This window comes from Lissotriton helveticus, chromosome 7 (assembly GCF_964261635.1).
Source record: "Lissotriton helveticus chromosome 7, aLisHel1.1, whole genome shotgun sequence".
Taxonomy (NCBI): domain Eukaryota; kingdom Metazoa; phylum Chordata; class Amphibia; order Caudata; family Salamandridae; genus Lissotriton; species Lissotriton helveticus.
The window spans coordinates 1,182,971,275-1,182,993,160 of record NC_136068.1 but is presented as its reverse complement, the minus strand read 5'-3'; the positions used below and the strand labels follow the sequence as shown (position 1 = coordinate 1,182,993,160).

The following is a 21,886-nucleotide window of genomic DNA, read 5'->3' as shown; positions in this document are numbered from 1 at the left end:
GGGATAAATGGCACCCAGTGCGGTGCCTGTAGCGGAGCCAGGGGCGGCGCTGGGGCCGGAGCCAAGTGCGGAGCAGGAGCCATCGGTGCCGCACCTTGTGGCGCCGAGTGCGCTGGATCCAGTGGCTCCAGTGCTGGCGCCAGAGGTGGTGCCGCCGGGCCAACAGAATCTGGACACGGGACCGTGGGGCCCGCAGGCGCGCCGGCATGGGAGCCCAAGGACAAAACAGGCAGTCCATGGCAGCAAGAAACTCTTGCACCTGTTTGGGAGTCGCTAACGGACCCGGGTATAGCGGGTATGCCGCGGGACTCCCAGGCTCCGGAGGAGCCGAGCCCCTGTCCCTCACGTCCGCCTCAGGGGAGCGACGGGGGACGTCTGAGAGCAAACACGCTTCTTCGACTTCTTTTCATGGCTCCGCTTACCAGAATCTGAAGGTGAAGACTTAGAGTCCGGCCCGGTCCTGTGAACGGCCTCTAGAACCGGAGCGGCGGTGAGAGAGTGCCGGACTTCCAGCAACGTCCGGCGCCGCTCCCGTAATGCCTTCGGGGCCATTGCACGGCAGTCCCGACAGTCCCGGGAGTTATGGTCGGTCACCAGGAAGTAGAGGCAGACATCATGGGGGTCCGCCACCGACATAGTACAGTGGCACGACCCACAAGACTTAGAGCGGGCATCCCTACGTGCACCAGAGACAAGAAAAGGAGACAAAAAGTCTCAGAAAAGTGGTCAAAAAATGACCCAGGTACGTGCTCAATCCAGATCTGCGCTTTCGGCGCGGAAAAAAGAAAGAACTGACGTCAGCGTGCAGGGGTGGCGCCTAAGTACTCTCCATGACATCATCTTGGCGCCTACGACGCCAGTGACGGACGCGGAACCGCAGGACGCCACCTACTGGCACGCAGAGGTACTGCTGAAGCGGAAAAAGTTTCCGGATCCAGCCTGACACCTGGGGATATTCTAAGGTAAGGAATCTATCACTAACGTGTCTTTTAGATACAAGCATCCAAGGATCGGTTTGGGGTTTCACCCCTCATCATCCAGGGTAGCTTGATTCCAGTGGCACAGTGGGCCCGGGACCTGCGTGTGGGCATACCCGTCGCACTTAGGGCGAGGAAGCAAAAGACACAATTGATGGACCGAATGCAGAACAAATCAAAACATTCACCCCCAGTCAAGAGATCTTGGCTACATCCATAATTCTGGCTGATGAGGGCTGTTACCCAAAACCGGTCCCAGGATGCTTGTTTCCAGTCCAGGAAAGACATGGCTTGGCAGTCCGGTCTGGACTGTTCCCATGAGGCACAGGGTCAAGACTGATTTGCATATATCTGTGTCTGAACTGGGGTGGCGAAATGAGCTAAAGAACGATGATGGATTCAACCCAGATCTGTGACTGGGGGTGAGTGTCTGAAAAGTATCAGCGCTCTGTCCGTCATCTCCTTGCCTTTGGCTTGGTCACAGTCTGGCCTACGTGGTACAACTGTAACTCGACTGTCCAAAAACCTTGTTTTATTTCTTTTTTCTGACTTTTCTCCAGCGTTTTGCATTCCCCGGATGTCTGTTGATAATCTGTCTGCAAGTCCCTTCGGCTTCAAAGATTTTGCCCAGTGTTGGGTGAAAATTCTTTCCTCTCTGGCTCCAGATCACCTGGCTCTGCTACTAGACGCTACTGCAGAACAAAATATGAAGATGGAGACTGTTGAAGAGTTTCCACAGCATTCATATGACCTCATTCAAGGAGGAACAAGGGACCAAATGGTCAATGACTCGATAATGCCCACCGGAAAAAAGCATAGAAAAGATTAGACTAATAATTTCGGACTCAAGCACTAGACATGTGGATTAGGAAAAGATTCTTACCGAAAAGAATACTCTATGTGGGTTTTGCAAATTAAATCAAATTACTTGAGTGGCTAGAACAATAACCTTCAAGGATTAAGGGAGGTAGCTGAACATACTAATTGTTGTCTATGGGCTCATAGTTGTGTAAAGATGGGGACTCAAGCATGCAACAGGTGAAACAAAATATAAATTCCCAAATAAAATTGTTGGGTCCCATAGTTATTTCTAGATAACCTTGGAATGCTATTGGGATTTTCCTGCCAATCGAAATGTTTTGTAGCTGGAAAGTGCACTATTGCTTTCACAGGAGGGCTGAAAACTCTGCAATTTTTCATAGCCTTCAGCTACATAAAAATTTGCATAAGTGAAAGCAATGAATGAACACATACATAAAACAAAAACACAACCAACAAACATTCAAATAATATCCACTATTTTGCTTGGCAGATGTTCAGGTCGTCAACTACATACCACATTCAAACATCAACTAAACTCTAAAGAATGGGAAGTCTTTTAAGTTCTTCGCAACTCATTCTTACCTGGTTTATGTTTGGAACATTCACTCCAGGAAGATTTGTACCCACAATTTCACTGCATTTCAGATACAGGTATTGTAAATACCGGAGAAACAGCTGAGAAGTAAAATGAAAGCACATTAATAAAATCAAAATAAATTATCAAAAAAGCAAACATTTGTGGAAACCACTTAAATTTATGAAAAATGGGGAGCATTCATAAAATAAATCTTCCACATGAGTAATTTGCAACCAAGATTCTTTTCCCCAAAGGTCTTTAGTGCTTGGGGAAATTCAAATGTTCACAACAAACCACATTTACTAACGGCTATTCTATTCACTAATAACCTCAACATGTGGCAGCTTACAGCAAACTGTAGGCAAATCAAGACGTCCCAATGTCATTGGTGGATTAAACAAAAGCATTTTAAGGTCAGCAGAAAGGAAGAAAGGTAACCCTCTGTAAGACGTCAAGCATTTGGAAAGAAGTTGGTGGGATGGCTGTGGGTGTGTCATTTTAGTGGGGTATACTTTCAACTCTTATTAGTAAACCTATAGGGGTAACACTGCACTTGTGGCCAGCACAGTATCTTGCCCACAGCTACTTGGAAGGCAGGAAGAGCGCAAACACTATCCTCATAACCACACACCTGGCCCCCATTCTCTCATATGTGCCTGCATCCAATATGTCTGTTAAACATCCCTTTGATCCGGCAGATCCAAGTAAACTGTAAAATAGCTACTGGGATGGAGAGTGGGTAATGGAGCTTAAGGGCAAGGAATATAACTAACTGACTCTTTCAGATCTGTTTATTAATGTATGTAGATTCCTTACCTGTAGAATTACCCCCGGCGTCAGATTGGATCTAGAGAATTTCTTCATCAGCAGTACCCCTGCACATTGAAAGGTGGCGTCGGTCGACTCCTTGTTAGTCATTGGCGTTGCGGTCGCCGGAATGACCTTGCGGTATTTACTTAGACACCGCCCTTGCGCGCTGACATCAGTTCTTTCTTTTTTGGCACCAGCCAGCGCAGATCCGGCTTCAAGGCTTGCGAAACCTGTCGCTAGCTGATGTTGGTTACGGACCTGCACCACGTGTGCCTGGATTGCGACCATGATCCCAAGTCGTGCTCCGACTGCCGGACCATGAATCCGAAGTCTTTGCTGGAGCGTTCCCGAAAGTTTCTCGAGGCCCGGCAGTCGAGGGCCAGGTCACGGAGTCACCACTACTCGTCATCGAAGTCTTCGCACTCCTCAGGTAAGTCGAAACAGAAGAAGAAGTGGAAGAAGCACTTGTCGCTCCTAGACTTCTCCACGTCCGTCAGCCGGCGCGACGAGGGATGTGGACGGTGCCTGTCGCGCGGCTCCGCATGTGGAGCCTGAAGGGTTGACTCAGTTTCCCTCCCTTTCCGGAACCCGCAGCGACCCCTGCCCAGCTTCGAAGTTTCTACGAAGTGATGCATGCCATCTTTGGGCAGCCCGAATCTCTGGGAGAGGTCTGTAGACCCTTTAGCTGACCAGCTGGATGAACCGGACTGGAGAGAGGAGTTGGGGGAAGTCAGTGGTCTGGATACCTCCCCAAACCTTGGCATGCCGTCTCCTCCTACCGTGGCTACGGAGGAAGGTGCTTCATACACAGTGGTGTTGCGTAGGGCGGCCGAGGCCCTCAACCTCGAGCTACCTATGGTGGCAGTCAGGACGAATCTCCTGAAGGAGGTGCTTCAACCAGCAGCGGCCTCTTCCGAGCCTCTGTTGCCTTTCAATGAAGACCTTACTGACATCCTTTTGGGCACCTGGTCCAAGCCCAACACAGGGGTCCTGTGGATAGGATGATAGCCCGAAGCCACCGCCCGGCTACAGTTGACCCCTCTTTCCTCTCCCAAGACCCCACCGTTGAGAGCTTGGTGGTCCAAGCCTCTACGTTCAAAGGCGCATTGACTAATGCACCATCTGAAAGGGAATCTGAAAAGCTGGACCATCTTGGGAAGAAGATGTTTTCTTCCTCCAGCTTGGGACTGCGGTCAGTAAACACCACATGTCTGTTGGGCTGTTACACCCACTCTGTGTGGGATACAGTAGTGCAGATGCTGCACAGTGCCTGGAGGATGCCTGGGCCGTGGTCTCTCGAGCAGTCGTCGAGGGGAGAGACACAGCCAAGTTTACCATCAGATGTGGACTGTACACCACTGACTCACTAGGCAGGACGATTTCAAGGTCAACTGTGTTTTCAGGGGATGTCCAGGTTACCTTGCTGGACATGCCTTTTGATGGCCGTCGCCTGTTCGGCGATAAAGCGGACAACATGCTTACTTCCACATCCCCGTCCTGCTGGCCCACCAGCGTTACCTGTGGTTCACGGTAGGCCACAAGCACTTTCAGTTTACCGTGCTCCCCTTTGGCCTTACCAGCGCCCCTCAAGTGTTCACGAATGTGATGGCGGTGGTTGCAGCTCATCTGCGCAGATCAGGGGTTCCAGTCTTCCACTATCTCGACAACTGTTTATTTATTTATTCAAAGTTTTATATAGCGCGAACAAGATCTTTACAGATATCAGAGCGCTTCACAGAGACAGGGGTAGGGGCAACAGAACTGAACAGACATAATGGGAGCAGTATAATAGTCACTAACATAATAGGATAACAGTAATGTACACCAAACATACCGATATACAATCAGGTAACAAATAATATAAGACGGCGCAAGTCATTGATCCCGCTACAATAGAGTTCAGGTAAACATTGGATGTAGGAATGGCTTATACCAATTTCTGAGGATAGAGAGAACACGGGGTGTGGGCATCAGGAGGGTGATTCAACCACCTAAAGTGTATCATATATTGGTCGGTAGTAGGAAATAGCATAGTAGTGTCACAATCAGGTAAGAATATAGTGCCAAGAAACAATCAGGTGAGCAATAATACAGAGCGATGCAGAGTCTCTGGTCCAACATCTATAAAGTTCAGGAGATCTTGGCCAGAAGGATGGTTTTCACCTCTTTCTTGAAGAGTGCAGTGGAGGAGATAAGCCTGGTTTCAGGAGGGAGCGCATTCCAGATCCTGGGTGCCATTCCTGAGAAGGAGCGCGTGTATGTTTTTTCTTTCCGGAATCTACGAGGTTTCAGGAGTAAATTTTTTGTACTTCTGTTGGATCTCGAACCTCCCGATATAGACAACTTTTGAGCGAGGTAGTTGGGTGCCTTGTGGTGCACGGCCGAGTGTGTCATAACTGCAATTTTTAGCTGTATTCTGGCTTCAAAAGGCAGCCATTTTAGAGATTTTAAGTCTGGGGATATATGCGAATGTTTTCTTGAGCCAGTAATGAGTCTCGCGGCAGCGTTCAGGGAGGCTCTTAGGGGTGCTGTTGTGGATAGCGGGAGTCCGCAGAGGGCCACAATTCCATAGTCTATGCGAGGGATGATTAAAGCTTTTACAGCAGTTTGGAAGTCTTTGGCTGGGAGGAAGGGTTTAAGTTTCCTCAGTGTGTTGATTTGGAAATTAGCTCCTTTTGTGGCTTTGCTAACGTGCTATTGCATGTTGAGCTTGGCGTCGAGTGTGATGCCTAAGGATTTCGCAGAATCCACGATGGTCGGTTGGACATGGAGTGCTGTTAGGTTATTGAGCCAGGTTTGGGTGGTGGTAATTTTCGCTGGAGGTGAGATGAGTAGGAACTCAGTTTTCAGAGCATTTAGTTTGAGGTGATTATCGGCCAACCAAGATTGAGTGTTACTAAGTGTGGAATTCAGAAGTTTGACATCTTCCGGGGATCGTAGCTTTAGGTAAAGTTGTGTGTCATCGGCGTACATATGGAATTGAACATTGGATGCTTGGAGCAAGGCGGCGAGCGGTTCCTTGACGAGGTTGAACAGTGTGAGGGAGAGGGAAGATCCTTGCGGAACACCTAGATCTACTGGCACAGGTGTAGATAGCACATTGTCGATCTTGAACTTCTGAGACCTGTTATGAAGGAAGGAGGTAAACCATTTGAGAACAGTTCCCGATAGACCCATTCTAGTGCTTAGCAGCTCCAGTAAGTTCTCGTGTTTGACCGTGTCAAATGCTGAAGAGAGGTCAAGAAGGATGAGGAGGCAGGACTCATTGCGATCAAGGATTTGGATGGCGTCATCAATTATGTGTGTCATAGCTGTTTCCGTGCTATGTTTCGCACGGAAGCCTGATTGATGAGGGTTGAGGAGGTCAAATTGATCAATGTGTTTTGTTAGTTGGAGTTGGACACATTTTTCCAGCAGTTTGGCCAGGGTGGGGATATTGGTGATAGGGCGGTAATTGTTCAGGTCAGACGGGTCAGCTGTAGGTTTCTTGAGAATAGGCGTGACTTGCCCCACCTTGAGGGAGTCTGGGATGAGACCTTGTTGAAGGGAGCTGTTGATGATTTTGGTCCAAAGTGGGAGGAGCAGGGGGATGAAGTCTTTTACAGCATTAGCAGGTAGGGGGTCTATGAGGTGATTAGAGGGCTTCAAGGTGCAGAGCAGTTTGTGTATTGCTTCTTCCGAGTAGGTGTCGAAGGACAACCATGATGCATGATTTTTAGGTTGAGTGTTAGACATTCTGGTGTGGCTGGGGAATCGGCTTACATCCATGATGAGGTCATTTCTTATGTTGTCGGTCTTTAGCTTAAAGAATGCAGAGAAGGCTTCACAGTGTGGGGTGCCGCTTGTTGTGCTGTTTGATTGTAAGGGTTGTGACTTTGTTTGAGTTTTGATTAGTTCGAACAGCTTTTTTGGCCTGTTTTTAGCTTGGTCCAGCTGCCGGCTGAAGAAGTCAGACTTTGCGCGCTTTATTTTCCTAAAGTAGGCATTTCTCTTGTTCTTAAGCGTTTTGAGATGCAGTGATGTGGGGTCAGATCTCCAGGTGCGCTCTGCCATTCGCATAGCACGCCTGTCATCATTGAGTCTGCCGTCATACCAAGGGTTAGAGATCTTGGTGGAGACTCTCTTCAGTTGCAATGGGGCGACTTCATTGACTATTGAATTCATAGAGTCAAGGTAGTGATTGGTCAGCGATAGAACATCCGAGGCACCTGAAGGGGGAAGGAGGAGACTGCCGATGTGGGGAGGCAGGGTATTGGGGTTAAGATTCTTCATGTCCCTTTTCCAGGTCTTGGATTTGGTAGGTTGAGCCGGGTTAAATTCAACTTTTTCGTTGATAAAGAAGGTGATAATGTGGTGGTCTGACCAGTCACAGGGTTGGATCGCCTCCAGTTGGGTAGAGTCCTCTTCGGCGATGATGAGATCGAGTATCGAGCCTTTGTCGTGTGTTGGTCTATCACATATTTGGGTGAGGTCAAGCGCATTAAGGAAAGTTTTGAGACTATTCACCACTGCGTCTTTCTGATCGTTCCAGTGAAGATTAAAGTCACCCAGGTAGACTTGGGTGGTCTGCCGACCGGCATTGGATGTGATCGTGTCCATGAATTGTTGAGTGAATGTGAGGTTGTCACCAGGCGGGTGATAGATGAGATGTAAAGCACAAACTTGTTTGCCCTCGCTGGTGATATCGAGGCAGAGGAGTTCACAGGAAGTAAGGGAGGGGGAGGTGGCTTTGGTAACGGAGAGGTTGCTCCTAAAAATGCATGCAATTCCCCCGCCCGTCTTGCCAGGAGGCCTGTCCAGTCTAATGATGTGATAATTGGGGGGGACTAGTATGTCCATTATCGGTGTAGAGGCTTCAGTAAGCCACGTTTCAGTCAGAATGGCTAGGTCCAGATCCATTGTTGAGACGAGATCAGCGATGTCGGAGGAGTGTCTCTGGGCCGATCTGCAATTGAGTAGGATGCATTTGAGTTTCGGAGTGAGAAGGGTGGTCGAACCTTCTAGAGAGAGGGGGACTTTTCTGAGGTTGTTAGGGACGGAACCTCTGTTGCTAAGCGTTGGGAGCCTCAGGGGATTTGTGAGAATTGTGGGTATGGGGATGTGTGTGATGGCTATGTGTTTTACCGGACCTGGGCCATAAGAGTGCAGGAGGGAGCATAAGTCGCGGTCCGACAGGGAGTTGAGGACACGACGGGGGCGGTGGGAGTTATTGCGAGCGGGGATAGTCGGCCAGCGCGGGGGTCGTTGAGGGCAAAGGTATGTGGGGAGGGTGCGTCGTTTGTTTTGTAGTGGAATGGTGGGAGGTTGACTGGGCTGTGAGAAGAGAAGTTCTTTGATTGGGTGGAGGTCTTTTTTGACTAGTAGGAGATCCTCCTTGACTTGTTGGAGGGTGGATAAAGTCAAGTCCAGAGGTGTATTGGGGATCGGGTAGGTGATGAGAGCCGTTGGCGAGTGGTTGAGTAGTGAGCTGGAAAGCGAGCAGGGTACCGGTGAGGGGGGGGGGGGATATGTTAGCGTTATTGGATGGTTCTACGGTGATATTAGTTGGGATGGCATTCGATGTGTGGGAGAATTTGTGGGCGAGGGGTGTGGGTGAGGTAGGGGGAATGTGGGAGGCATAGGTAGAGACGTCGGTGGGAGACTGTGCCGATGAATTCAAGAGTGTGTGAAGGCTGGAGACAACGGGGGTGGCAGGAAAGTAGTGGGGGCTGAGAATGGGAGGGGAGAGAGGGGGGGATGCTACGGTAAGGGAGGTGGTATGTTCTGTGGGTCTAGTTGGGAGGGTGGAGCATGGGAGGGAGAAGGATCTGTCGCGGAGGGGGGGAAAGGGGGAGATAAGCTCCGGGCGGTGGTGTGATCAGAGGCGTTCGTGGGGGGTGTAAGGTGGGGGGAAGGGAGCGTGGGGGTGTCGAGGATGTTGGGGTTTCGGGGATGTATGGGGGGGGAGTGTTCTCACGTGGGGACTGAGAGTGGGGTGGAACAAAGGGTGGCGTTTGTCGTTATGTGTGTCGTTCTGGTGCGGATCTAGGTAAGAGGCGTTGTGGGTGGGAGTTGTTATGTCAAGGGAGAGAGGAATGGGAGTGATATGAGTGGGGATCAAAGGGATAGTGTTAGAGGGGCGGCTAGTGTATGAGGGGGAGATATTTGTGAATGCGCTTGGGGAGCGTGAGGTGGTAACAGCAGGTGGGCTATTGACTAGGGTGCTGGGGGTAGAGGTGAGGTGCGTGTGGATCCGCTGCTGAGCTATGTTAGAAGGGTTGTGGCTGGGGGCTGCGACGTCAGGAGTGATAGTGCTGGGGGAGTTATGGATGGAGGTCCGCAGCTTGGAAAGGTGCTGTTTGAACTTGGGGAACAGGTTGTCTAGTAGTTCCAGGTACTTGTCTGTGGATTGAATTAGGACAATCCCGTTATTGTAGATAGTAATGGTGGTTCTGCCCGGGAAGAGTTGGGAAGGTGTGATAGAGAGAGTTAGGCCATGAGCGGTTTTCCTGGTGGTGGAGACGGTGAGTAGGGTTAGCAACGCTTTTCTCCATTGAGCTCTGCGTGAGGTGTGGAAGATGATATCAGTGTTCAGGGCTCCATTGCCCGGTGAGAAGTAGGTGTCGGCAAAGGGCGTTTCAGGGTGCGACCTCAAGAAGTTGTGTTTAAAGCGTTTAGCGGCTTTTTTGGTGAGAGTGGAAGGGTAGTTGATTCTATATGTGTGCTTGCCGATGAGATCCATGTTAGGATGGCTGTAATGGTGGGTGTGGGAGGAAGCACGATAGTAATACACATATGCAAAGAACAACTATCAACCGTTGGTTACAAGCACAGGAGTGACAGTAGTGAGTGGCCAAAAGTAAGCAGAAAGTATAGGAGGTAGCAGTCGGTGCAATCCAGGAACAAACAGTGAGCAGGTACAGCTTACAGAATGTACAATATATGAGAGTTAGCAATCAGTTAAATGGAGCCAAATTGACACATCAGAATGTGAGAGGTAGCATCGGTGTAATCCAGGAATAGAAAGTGAATGGGTGCAGCTTACATGACTAAACGAAGTAAATGAGGTAGTAATCAGTGCATCATAGTGGTAAAGTGAGATGGAAGTAGCTTACAATACTGAACCAAATAAATGAGGTAGCGATAAAAGTGAGATGGGTGCAGCTTACAACATATACAGTATACAAATAGGGATAAACTACTAATGAATTACTAGATCCAATATAGGTGCAACCAAATGACTGCAATAACAAGAATGGCACTAGTGAGCAACCGGTAGAATATGAGGTGGCAATCAGTGCACTGTCGGTGAGGAAAAGTGAAAATGGGTGTAGGTTACATAAAGTGTAAAATACCAATAGTAATATAATACTGCGGTAAAAGTGAAAATGGGTGTAGGTTACATAAAGTGTAAAATACCAATAGTAATATAATGCTGCAGTAAAAGGCAGACACTTAAGCACACAAAGATTTAAATACAGAGCTATGTAAAGTCTGTGGTACCGATAGTAAACAGTAGTCAGAAAGACTAGTCCATGATGGCCGCCAAAGAGAGAAAGAGTAGTCTAAAAATGGCCGCCAAGTAGGGGGGATAGAATCATTAGTCCTCTTTTAGTTGTTGCTGTTTTCAGAGCAGGGAAGAGCAGTTTCAGATTCTATTCCGGCTGGCTCTTGCATGCCATGGGGAGTATTATCTCAGTTTTGTTATCTTAAGTGGAGCTGCTGAGGGGCCTCGTGGGTTCAGGCGGTACAGGAGGGGATTAAGTGCTCAGTTTATGGCCCCGGCCATTTTGAACAGAAAGAGTTTTTTTTTTTCCAAAACAAAAACGAGTGGGGCAAATTAAGTACCTTATCCAGCACAAACGAGTGGGGCAAAGTAAATACCTTTTCCAGCCTTCACTTCAGCATGTGTTCTGCAGACCCAGCCTCAGGGGCAAAGACGATCTTTTGCCAGCGTTTGCAGATCACGGTGGCAGTGGCGCCCAGATCGACAGGCTCACCTCCGAGCCAAAGGGGGCCGCCTCTGCTCCTGTGTATTACAACTGTGCAGCACATCAGAAACGTGAGCGCGCGCGGGAGCGTGCAGTCCAGGGCAAACCATTCCTCTTTGCCGGGCTCACCTTCAGAAGTTGGATGTTCGGTATGTAAAAACTGTGGCAGACTCCTCAGCCTTCTCTTCCATTCTTAGAACGACGGTGGCTGCAGGCGGAGGACAAGCAGCCAGGCACACAGCTCACCCGGCAGGGCAGGATGCGCTGAACTCCGCCCGCAGCGATCAGCCAGGCGGGGAAGCCCTCACTCGCCCGCGCTCCGCCAGTCCGCCACGTTCCACGCCTCCTCTGGGCTCCACTACCTCCGGGCGCCCACCTCCCCCGATGTCGTCGTGGTGAGGCGCAGGAGTCAGACCGGAGCGAGCAGCAAGGCGCAGAGCCCAGCGGACGAGACAGGGCGCACAGCTCCCAGCAGGACAACGGAGGTCCCGGCAGCAACCACCGGCGGGCAGCACCACTCCGCAACGACGTGTCCGTCGTACTCCAGGCGCCAGCAACGGTCCAGGTCCCGGCAGCAACCACCGGCGGGCAGCACCACTCCGCAACGACGTGTCCGTCGTACTCCAGGCGCCAGCAACGGTCCAGGTCCACTTCAGCGACGTCCCGCAGGCAACCACCGACCTCGCCAGGCACACCAGTTGTCCACAGCCGGCTCCAGGCAGCAGGCATCCGCAAGTTGGTCAGCGGGGAGCCCAAGGTCCGAGGAGGAAGGCGGGAGTGTCTCGGTCACAGTCTTCAGTCAGGTCGGGGATCCTCAGCAGGTTTCATCCAGCAGGTAAGGAAATCCAGTTACTTGTTGTAATCCTGTTACTTGTAGCTCCAGTTACTTTAGCGTTGCTCAAGACGGTGCAGCTCGGAGCTGAAGGGGATAAAAACCAAAAAACTGGATCCCCAGCACAGGAGCTCTTACAGGGAGCTCCTATCCGGCGGCCATCTTGTGCATTGTGCACTGTTGAAGGTGGTCTCGTTCCAGGCAATTGTCTTCCACCTCCAGAACACGGCGGACCTCCTGCACTCGCTGGGGTTCTCTATAAATGTGCCGAAGCCACACCTGAATCCCTCTCAAAGGCTCCTTTTCATCAGAGCTGTTCTGGACATGACACAGCTTTGGGCTTATCCTCCCCAGCAGCATGTCCGGTATATTCAGGCTATGATTCCGATCTTTTAGCCTCTATCCAGGGTTTCGGTCAGAATGACCCGGAGGCTGCTAGGCCTCATGGCCTCCTGCATCCTGCTAGTAGATCATGCCAGGTGGCATATGCGGGCTCTGCAGTGGGACCTGAAGTTCCAGTGAGCACAGCATCAGGGGAATCTGTCCGATTGCATTCAGATCTCGAAGGGCACTGCACAACAATTGCAGTGGTGGCTAACGGACCAGGATTGGGACAACGGCAGATCACTCTCCCTTTCCCAAACAGAGTTCCCAGTGGTGACGGATGCATCACTTCTGGGGAGGGGCGGTGTTAGAAATGGGATTTCTGGTAGGCTAGGGCAAGGGCCGAAGCCAGGCAAAAATCTCCACTCTAGTCAGCATAAGGGAGTTACACTCCTAAAGTAACCCCTGCTCACCCCCTTGGTAGCTTGGCACGAGCAGTAAGGCTTATCTTAGAGGCAGCGTGTAAAGGATTTGCACATAACCCACAGTAATACAGTGTACGTACTACAAAAAGGACACTACACCAGTTTAAAAAAATATCCAATATTTTTTATATAATTAAAACAAGACCAAATACGACAAAAATCCACAATACTATAATGTAAAAAAAAGTCTGTAGTTATCAAAATAAGTTTCAAACAAAGTTCCTCGATGTCGATAGCTCTGTCCGGGGCTACCATGGCGTCGTAAACTACAAATCCAACATTTCTGGATGGTCGCGGGCCAGCTACGGTGTCGGGAAGACCTGCAAACAGTACTTGTGAGAAATGCAGGGCGATTCGTCCCTCGAAGTCACTCACGTTGCAGGTCGAGCTCCTCTCTGATGGAATCAGGAGCGCTGGCATTGGCCGGCGTCGGGTGCTGCGGTGCGGTGCCCTCAGGTCGCGGTGCGAGCAGCGGATCGGTGGGACCAGGGTTGCGGTGCAAGATGAAGGCTGTGCTTGTCATGGTGCAAGCAGCGGGGTCGTCGTTGCTGAAGCGCTGTCGTCGGCTGATGAGTTGAGTCGATGGTGCTGCAGACGGTGGGCCAAGGCTGCGGTGCGGGATGAGGACGGTGCTTCGTGTGACTAACAAGCGGTGCCCTCGAACCACGGTGCAAGCAGCAGTGTCGATTTTGGCCTGGAGCGGCGGGGAGGCCAAGGCGTCCTCGTGAAGCAAGGTTGTGCGGAGTGCGGTGCCCATAGGTCGCGGTACGAGCAGCGGCGGCGTCAACAGGTGTCGTCGGTGAGACCAAGGTCGCGCTGCGTTGTTGCAGCAGTGCTCTCTGTGGTGACTACGATTCGGCATGAAGCAAGGCGGTGCACAGAGTGCGGTGCCCACAGGTCGCGGTGCAAGCAGCAGCTCGGTGGCGGTGGCGACAGGCGTCGTCAGAGCGACCAAGGTTTAGCTGCGGCGGTGCCCTCAGGACATTGTTGAGTTGCTTTTCCTCTGATACAGCACAAAACACAAAGTCCCCAGTGCTGTGGGCAGATGAGCTTGGAAGTCTTTGCAGTTCCTGAGACTTCGTGAACAGGGGGCAAGTTCTACTTCAAGCCCTTGGAGAGACTCACAAAATAGGTTGCAGAAAATCCAGTCCAAGCCTTTCACTGCCGAAGACAGAAGCAGCAACTGCAGGTCACCCAGTAAAGCACACAGCAAAGTGGTAGTTCCTCCTCACAGCTTCACCAGCTCTTCTTCTTGGCAGTCTTCTTGATCCAGATGAGTTCTAAAGTTCAGGGGTCTGGGCCCCGGTATTTGCATCCAACTATCCTTTGATCCTCTAGGCAGAGGGTGTCGGAGCCCAGCCAGAACCAGGTCTGCCTTCTCCGGTGTGAATTCCTGGCAGGAGGTGGAGACAGCATTGTCAGAAGCAGACCAGGCCCTTTGAGGTGCAAGGAAATCTCCTCCCCGTTCCCCCATTGCAGCCCAGGTCTATTCAGCCCTTTCCTGACCCTACCTATACTATCTGGTGCCCTCCTGCTCCCCAGCCTTCTGTCATCCGAAACCCAGACAGGCAGTCCACATTCCAGCCGAGGCACACGGGATGACTGAGCAAGAAAATACTTACTTTCTAAAAGTGGCATTTTCAAACACAGAATGTAAAAATCACCTTCACTAAAAGATGTATTTTAACATTCTGAGTTCAGGCATACTAAACTCAAATTTCTACCTGGTTCCCTGGGTCAGTTTAGGATTATAAGATGTTATAATCAAACTGCCCATTCTGGCCTATGAGAACAGATAGCCTTGCAATAGTGAAAAACGAAATTGGCTGTTATTCACTATCAGGACATGCCAAACACACCCGGGCATGTCCTACCTTTCACATACACTGCACCCTGCCTACAGGGGTACCTTGGGTCTACCTTAGGGGTGCCTCACATGTAAGAAAAGGGAAGGTTAGGGACTGGCAAGTGTGTGCACTGGCCAAGTCGACATGGCAGTTACAAACTGCGCAGAGACTATGCAATGGCAGGTCTGAAGTACCTTTTCAGGGCTACTCACGTAGGTGGCACAATCAGTGCTGCAGGCCCACGAGTAGCATTTGATTCACAGGCCCCGGCACACTCAGTGCACTTTACTAGAGACTAACAAGTAAATCAAATATCCAATCGAGGAAACACCAATCCATAACACCATTGACACAGGGAGCGCCTGCATTTTACCACTGATCAGAAGTGCTAAAAGTGCGCAGAAACGTTACACCAGTAAAAACAGAGTCAAAACCGGGAGGTCAGAAAGCAAAAATTCAGGGGAAACATGCCAAAAGATGCCAAGTCTAACAGGTGGCCACATGGAGAGGCAGAGATCAGAGGACTCTGGTCTCCGGCGTAGTCCGGGCTCCACATCAACCTTCTGGAGCTTTGGGTGATCTGTCTTGCACTAAAAGCATTCCTTCCCTAAGTCTGGGGAAGAGTAGTGCAGGTGTTCACGGACAACACCACCGCCCTTTGGTACTGCAACAAACTGGACAGGGTGGGGTCGTGGACCCCATGTCAAGAGGCTCTCCGTGTCTGGATAAGGCTGGAACATCAGGGCACATCCCTGGTGGTTCAACACCTGGCAGGTTCTCTGAACACCAGGACGGACAAACTCTACCGCAAGTGCATGATGGATGACGAATGGCATCTTCAATCATAGGTGGTGCAAGGTCTCTTTCAGCAGTGGGGAGAGCCTTGTTTAGATCTATTCGCCACCGAAGAGAACGCGCAATGTCAGCAGGTCTGCGAGTTGGAATATCCAAGGTGGCACTCGCACGGCGAAGCTTTTTGTAGTAAGTGGAGTTGAGGTCTTCTATGTGCCTCTCTGCCTATACCACTTCTGCCCAGAGTGCTGAAGAAGATCAAGCGCGACCGGGCCCAAGTCATTCTTGTGTCTCTGGATTGGGCACGAAGAGTCTGGTATCCCGAGCTGTTACACATGGCCATTGATCCTCCGATCAGACTGCCTCTTCGGAAGGATCTTCTGTCGCAGCAGCAGGGGACGGTCCTCCACCCAAACCTGTCCAGCCTCCACCTCCTTGCGTGGAGATTGAGCGGCAACAGTTGACAGCTTTCGAAGTCTGTGATGTCATCTTGGCAGCCAGGCATTGTAGTGTAGTTCCTATCATCCCAATAGGCTCTGCGCATTGGAATAATATCTTCAATAGTATAGACGTAGGACAGAGGTTAACTAGGTCTTCTACTGTCGATATTAGACTTAAAGTTTAGTGTTTTCCAGCTAGCTCAGAGTTCACTAGAAACTTTCTCGAATAGACAAGGAGGAGTTTAACTTCCCTGGATGGACAAGAAGGGATTTAGTTTCTGACAACCATAGAACATGACAACTTTGCTCTCCCCTAATCAAGAGTGTATCTCTAGAGTCGTGTGAAAACAAAAGACAACTTATTTTACTCAGTCAGTTCAGTGCATTCTTAGTTTCACCAGATTGTAGAGAAAAGGAAGAGACGGGCGTGTTCAATAAAAATATGTTATTTATTGATCAGTCTCTTTTCTCATACAAGAGAAATGAATCGCTATTATTGCAATACTTAGAGTTAAGTAAAGTGCATACAGTAATAACATAATTATAAAATAATACTGTAAAAGCATTGATATGGTTTCTTAGCCATATGATACTTAAAATGGATAAAATAGATACATACATATATACATTGACTAATCGTACTCAACTGGTGCTTCTAACTACGCCTACCCCAATGTACCTGACCTAAGCCTAATACATGGCGGGAGTAGATAAGTAGCAGTTTAAGTTAAGTTTGTTTTGCCAAGGGTCTGCTTCAAGAATTCTCTACAAAGGATGATTCAGTTCAGTACCTGGGATTTAGAAGGCTGGAGGGCTGGTATCTCGATCTCAGGTCTTGATATTCCAGCTGCCTGCGAGGGCTGCTTGGAAACGCCGGAGCTGGATTTCTCGGCAGGAGAAAAGGCAGCGTCTCTCTCTCAGCGCGTCAGAAAGGAGGGGCAGCGTCTGTGGGCTTCGCTGTCAGCTGGGCTCCTCGGCAAGTCTCGCTGCTCCAATCTTGTCACCACCTCGTGTGTTTGCTTAAGGCAATGTCGGTATTATTTATACCTGAAAGGTGCCGGGATTGACGTAAGGATGGACATAAATACGTCAATAAGGATGTCATACGAACTTGATCGTTCGCACATTCTTTACTGAAGTTCTCGGCTAAATCAAAACAATGGCTGTGGGGATTTCCCAGATCGGGGAAGGTTTGATTTGTTTTGAGAACACCGTATGCCTATTAGGGGGCTGGAGGAATAGTGCTTGCCTAATGATGGCATGCGCTATGACCTAATCAGATAACGGGCTTCTGTGCCGTTGTGTGGCTAATCAGATAACGGATTTCTGTGCAGTTGAATGGCTGCTAGTTAATTATTAACCAGACAAGGGTCAGAAACAGGGGGATCGATACAGTACCCATAATAAATACACCACAGCATCTTTCCACTGAGACGGTATACGCCTGCAGAGGGAACAAATTTGTGGCATCGTGCACAGCAAAGGCTGTGGATCCCCTTTCCACCTCTCTTTCTGAGGTTCTCTTGTTCCTCCTTTTTTGGCCCAGCAGGGCTCTGCTCTGGGCACTTTAAAGGGCTACCTCTCAGCCATTTAAGCCTTTCTTAGGCTTCCTGATCAGCCTTCTCTTTGTAAGTCCCCGTTGTAAATCGCTTCCTTAAGGGCATTACTCGTTTTTTTCCTCCTATTTCATTCGTAATGCCCCAGTGGGACTTGAACTTAGTTCTAACTATTCTTATGTGCGCTCCCTTTGAGCTTCTACATAACTGTCCTCCCAGACTTTTAACTTTAAAGACTGACTTTTTGGTTGCCATCACCTCTGCTCGCAGGTTGAATGAGCTCCAGGCTCTTTCTTCAAAACCTCCTTTCGGTCTGATCATCTGGACAAGGTTGTCCTTAGAACTCGACCTTCTTTTCTTCCCAAAGTGGTTACTTCTTTCTATATTGGTCAAACCATCACTTTGCCCACCTTCTTTCTGCCTCCTTCTAAGAAGGAAGAGAGGCTCCACCGTCGGGATCCAAAACAAGCACTTTCTTTGTATTTGGATCGCACAAAGCAATTCCGGGTGGGTGACCAGCTCTTTGTTGGCAACGTGGGTGCCAAAAAATGTCAGGCTGTGTGCAAACGGACTATCTCTAGGTTGGTCGTTTTGTGCAAAAAGCTTGGTATTCTTTGGCAAAGAAGGAGCCTCCAGTGGGTCTGCGTGTCACTCCACCAGGGTGACAAAGCTACCACTGCTTTTGGACGTGGAGACCCCCTCATCATCGGTCAGGCAGCTACGTGGGCATCCCTGCACACGTTCACAAAACATTACTGCCTGGAAAGCCAAGTCGGCAGAGACTGCTTCTTTGGCCGTTCTGTTCTCCAGGACTTTCTGTTGTGAACTTAGTTTGCAGACCCAACTCCGGGGTTGGTATTGCTGGGGTATCTATTCTACAGGTACGAAATCTATAACTAACGGTCTCTTTCAGATGAACAAGATACTTACCTTTGGTAACAATATATCTGTAAAAGACAGATTAGTTATAGATTCCTTACCGCCACACCGATCCTATCCGTTCTGCGAACTGACTTTTAGGGTTAAGGACTTCCTTTCAGGAACCACGTTTTGTGCACCATTGGTCAGTGTCTTGCATGGCTCTACGCTTCTGGCGTGGAATGTTGTGAAAAATAACTGACTTCAGCGCGCGAGGGAGATATCTAAGTAGATAGTGCGACATCATTCAGGTGACCACAACGCCAATGATGAACGCGGAGTTAGCCAACGCCACCTTTCGACCCGCAGGGGTACTGCTGATGAAAATATTCTCCAGATCCAGTCTGACGCCCGGGGGTAATTCTACAGGTAAGAAATCTATAACTAATCTATGTCTCTTACAGATATATCGTTACCGAAGGTATGTAACCTGTTCGTCAATAACATGAATGAATTAAAGGAAGATGCAAAGAGGATGGAAACAGAAGAGTCTAACATGAACTTGTATGAAGACGTTCCTGAGCACACACTACCCAAATGGACCATTTGGCATAAACTAGGATGTAGGGAATAGTCTTGTAAAAAGCATGTTGAATCATACAACAGGCTGGTGTACAGAATACAGATATAGGGCATTAATCTGGAAATGGACCAATGTTCTAGTCATGTTGATATGGGTGCCTTTCAGGAAAGAGCCCAGATAGATTTGGAAACATTTGGTAAAATTCAAGGCTATTCAGTGGACAGCAGAGGCCTGTTTTATGTTTAAGCATGATTCTATCAATGTAGAATTAAAATATTTTTCTAATTGTAATACCACCAATGTGGTGTTTTTAATATGGTGACCTTGTCCCTTGATTTACATTGGTCAGACAACACAACAAGTCAAGGCTTGTATTAGGCAACATCGCAGTAGAATCTGCTGTGGAATTACCACAGCGCCCCTGGTTTCACACTGCATTGAGCAGCAGTATCCGGTTGATGACATCAGATGGTAAGTGCTCGAAGTAGCTACAATGTCCATGAGAGGAAGGAAAGTTTTGCTCATCCTGCAAAGACTGGAATGTAAATGGATTGCTATTTGCAACTCCGTTTCAAATGGACTGATTTATTTTGAGGAATAGAGAGATTTTGTTTCCTTACTTAAAGAGTCATATAAATTGTCAACAATAGCCCTCACACAGAGAATTAGGGACCTTTAATCTATGCAGTGACATCATTTTGCATTATATATTGCTTTTAAGGACTGGATGTATGAGCCTTATAGACTAGGCTTTAGGTAATCTTATGAGTATTGTAGTACTTGTTTGTACCCTTTTGATTGCAAAAGTGTCAGACTTGGGCACAGCGTGTGAATTTCTGCTTCATCAAGCCACTTCCAATGCTGTTGATACTACAAATAATTACTTGTATGAATTGTCAGGTATTGCCATACATTGTTAGGATATTTGTTCCTGGGGGCTTTTATGGTTATATTGAATACATGAGTAACTACCCATAGACTTTTGCTTTATAGTACACCTCTGTATATAAGCGAAAAGATAAGCACCCACCATTTATCATGTCAAATATGGGAGCATTACAATATGTGAGGACATGTTATGTACAAGCAAATTTAAATCATCTTTGAATTTGCTTTTGGCCACACCACGCCGCTTACGAGTTACAATGCTTGGACATAACATGCTGATTACAGTTCCACTGATGGAACCATGGAATTAGGACACATAAAAACGAAGCATCTTAACACTACCAATATTAGACACAAGCCAAATAGGAGACAGGACATCCTGGAAAGGTTACAAAACGTCTCAGCTAAGGCTGACCACAACACAACTATGTTCGGCATCTCTCTATGTCTTAGGCTGACACAAGTGCCAACACAACATAAATGCCTGACTAAGTCTGTACTAAGGGATGAAATCGTTGGCTACATGTAAGAAAAGTTTTTAAAAGAACAAGAAGAGGTGAATAAAGGAACTCTTTTTTTAGAAAAACATTAATGAGTCTGTGCACTATATAATGTAATCCATTTGTAATGCTCAAATATTTGACATGATGAATGGTGAGTGCTGATCATCCTTTTGGAAATTGTTTTATAGAGATGTGCTCCTGTGTGGGAGATTAGGAGGCTGATCATCTAGATCGATGCACCATCTCAATCTGGACTGAAACGTTACATTATAAGTGATTGAATGCCTCAGGCTCTTCTTTGTAAATCACCTCTGTATTTTAATAAATCCCCCCATTGTTGGACAATGCCTCCCTCCTTCCATTTGCCAAACAAGTTGTACGCCTCTTACCCGCTCTGAGGTTTGTAAAGTGGCCCACATTTCAAGCCTCGTTTTCAATTTATTTCCTGAAAGAGCTTCTCAAGCGTACATGCTTATAACAGACTGTGACAGTCTGCACTGTGGATCGGGCTACCGAGGCATTGTTTTTTAGGTTTCCTCCAAGCAGAGGAAGCTTTCCAGCAGATTGTGGCTTGAGAACCCAATGCAATGGTTGATTCAGAATATAATCTCTAGTCCAGGCGCAAACACTCAGGGGTAAGGTTTAGAAACAGTTGTAAACGCTGGCCCGACCCCCTCATTTGTAAGTTGATCATTATTATCATTTATACTCTTGTCTTTCTACAATCACAGGCCTGTCCCCTGCTTGAGTAAATTCATTCATATTTTTGGTTGAAAGCGTTAATTAATTTTTTGGAACAATACCTAAAGACCGCACTCGCATCCACTGGCCGGTAGGGCAAGTCATGTATGCTTAAAGGTCAAGGGCTAAGGGAGAGGGTCAGAGGGAGAAAAGGGGGCGATAACAAACCAACAATGATACACATACTGCTTCCGGATTTAAAAAAAACTAGCATTACAGCCAAATTCATCTAAAGCAAAGTGCAGTTAAGATGTGGGAGTGTCATGGTCTGGTGTATCATTGTCAGGGAGTGGGGGACGGAATATGCGCAAATACATTGGGCAAGTTAGTTACCTAAACTCCCGGGACAGATACCGTATGCACGGCCCTCATGTTCTGTCAACTTTAGGTAATGTACAATCGAGTATTGCAGTACATTTTTCCATTCCCAGCATAGCCCAGAGTTTGTGTAGCCATTCTAATTTCGTCGGAACGACATCCGAACCCATTTAGCTAGAATGGCTTGTTTGGCAGCACAGACAGCCAGTGAGATAGCTCAACCACGTGCAAAGTGCAATGGATATGTAAGAGCATTGGGGAGACCTAGTAGAATGTAACTAGGGAAATGCAGTATGTCTGTATCATACATTTCGGTAAGTACGTCAGACCAGTAAAGTTTGAAGTGCAGGGCAATGCCAAAAAATGACTGTCCGTGTTCCCTGCTGTCTGCAGTGTCGCTAACATTGACCAGTCTTATTCAGGTTTCCATTTAGTCGATGGGGTGGAGGTGTAGTACCAACAGAGTTATTTTTAAAAGGGTTTCTAGATTTTCAGCACAACTAGCAGAAGTGCGGGCACGTTGAAGAATGTCAGACCACTGTAGGTTTAAAAGTGTGCTCGCA

The 21,886-nt window shown here is 48.4% G+C and overlaps 1 protein-coding gene across 1 annotated transcript in view; it reads right to left on the bottom strand.

Moving 5' to 3' along the window:
• Positions 1–21,886, bottom strand: part of NOL11 (nucleolar protein 11) — a 451,282-nt gene that overhangs the window by 60,467 nt on the left and 368,929 nt on the right. Inside the window, exon 16 of the mRNA XM_078654327.1 lies at positions 2,382–2,474. Within this exon, the coding sequence (XP_078510453.1) occupies positions 2,382–2,474 (93 nt within the window). The remainder of the gene's footprint in view (positions 1–2,381; positions 2,475–21,886) is intronic.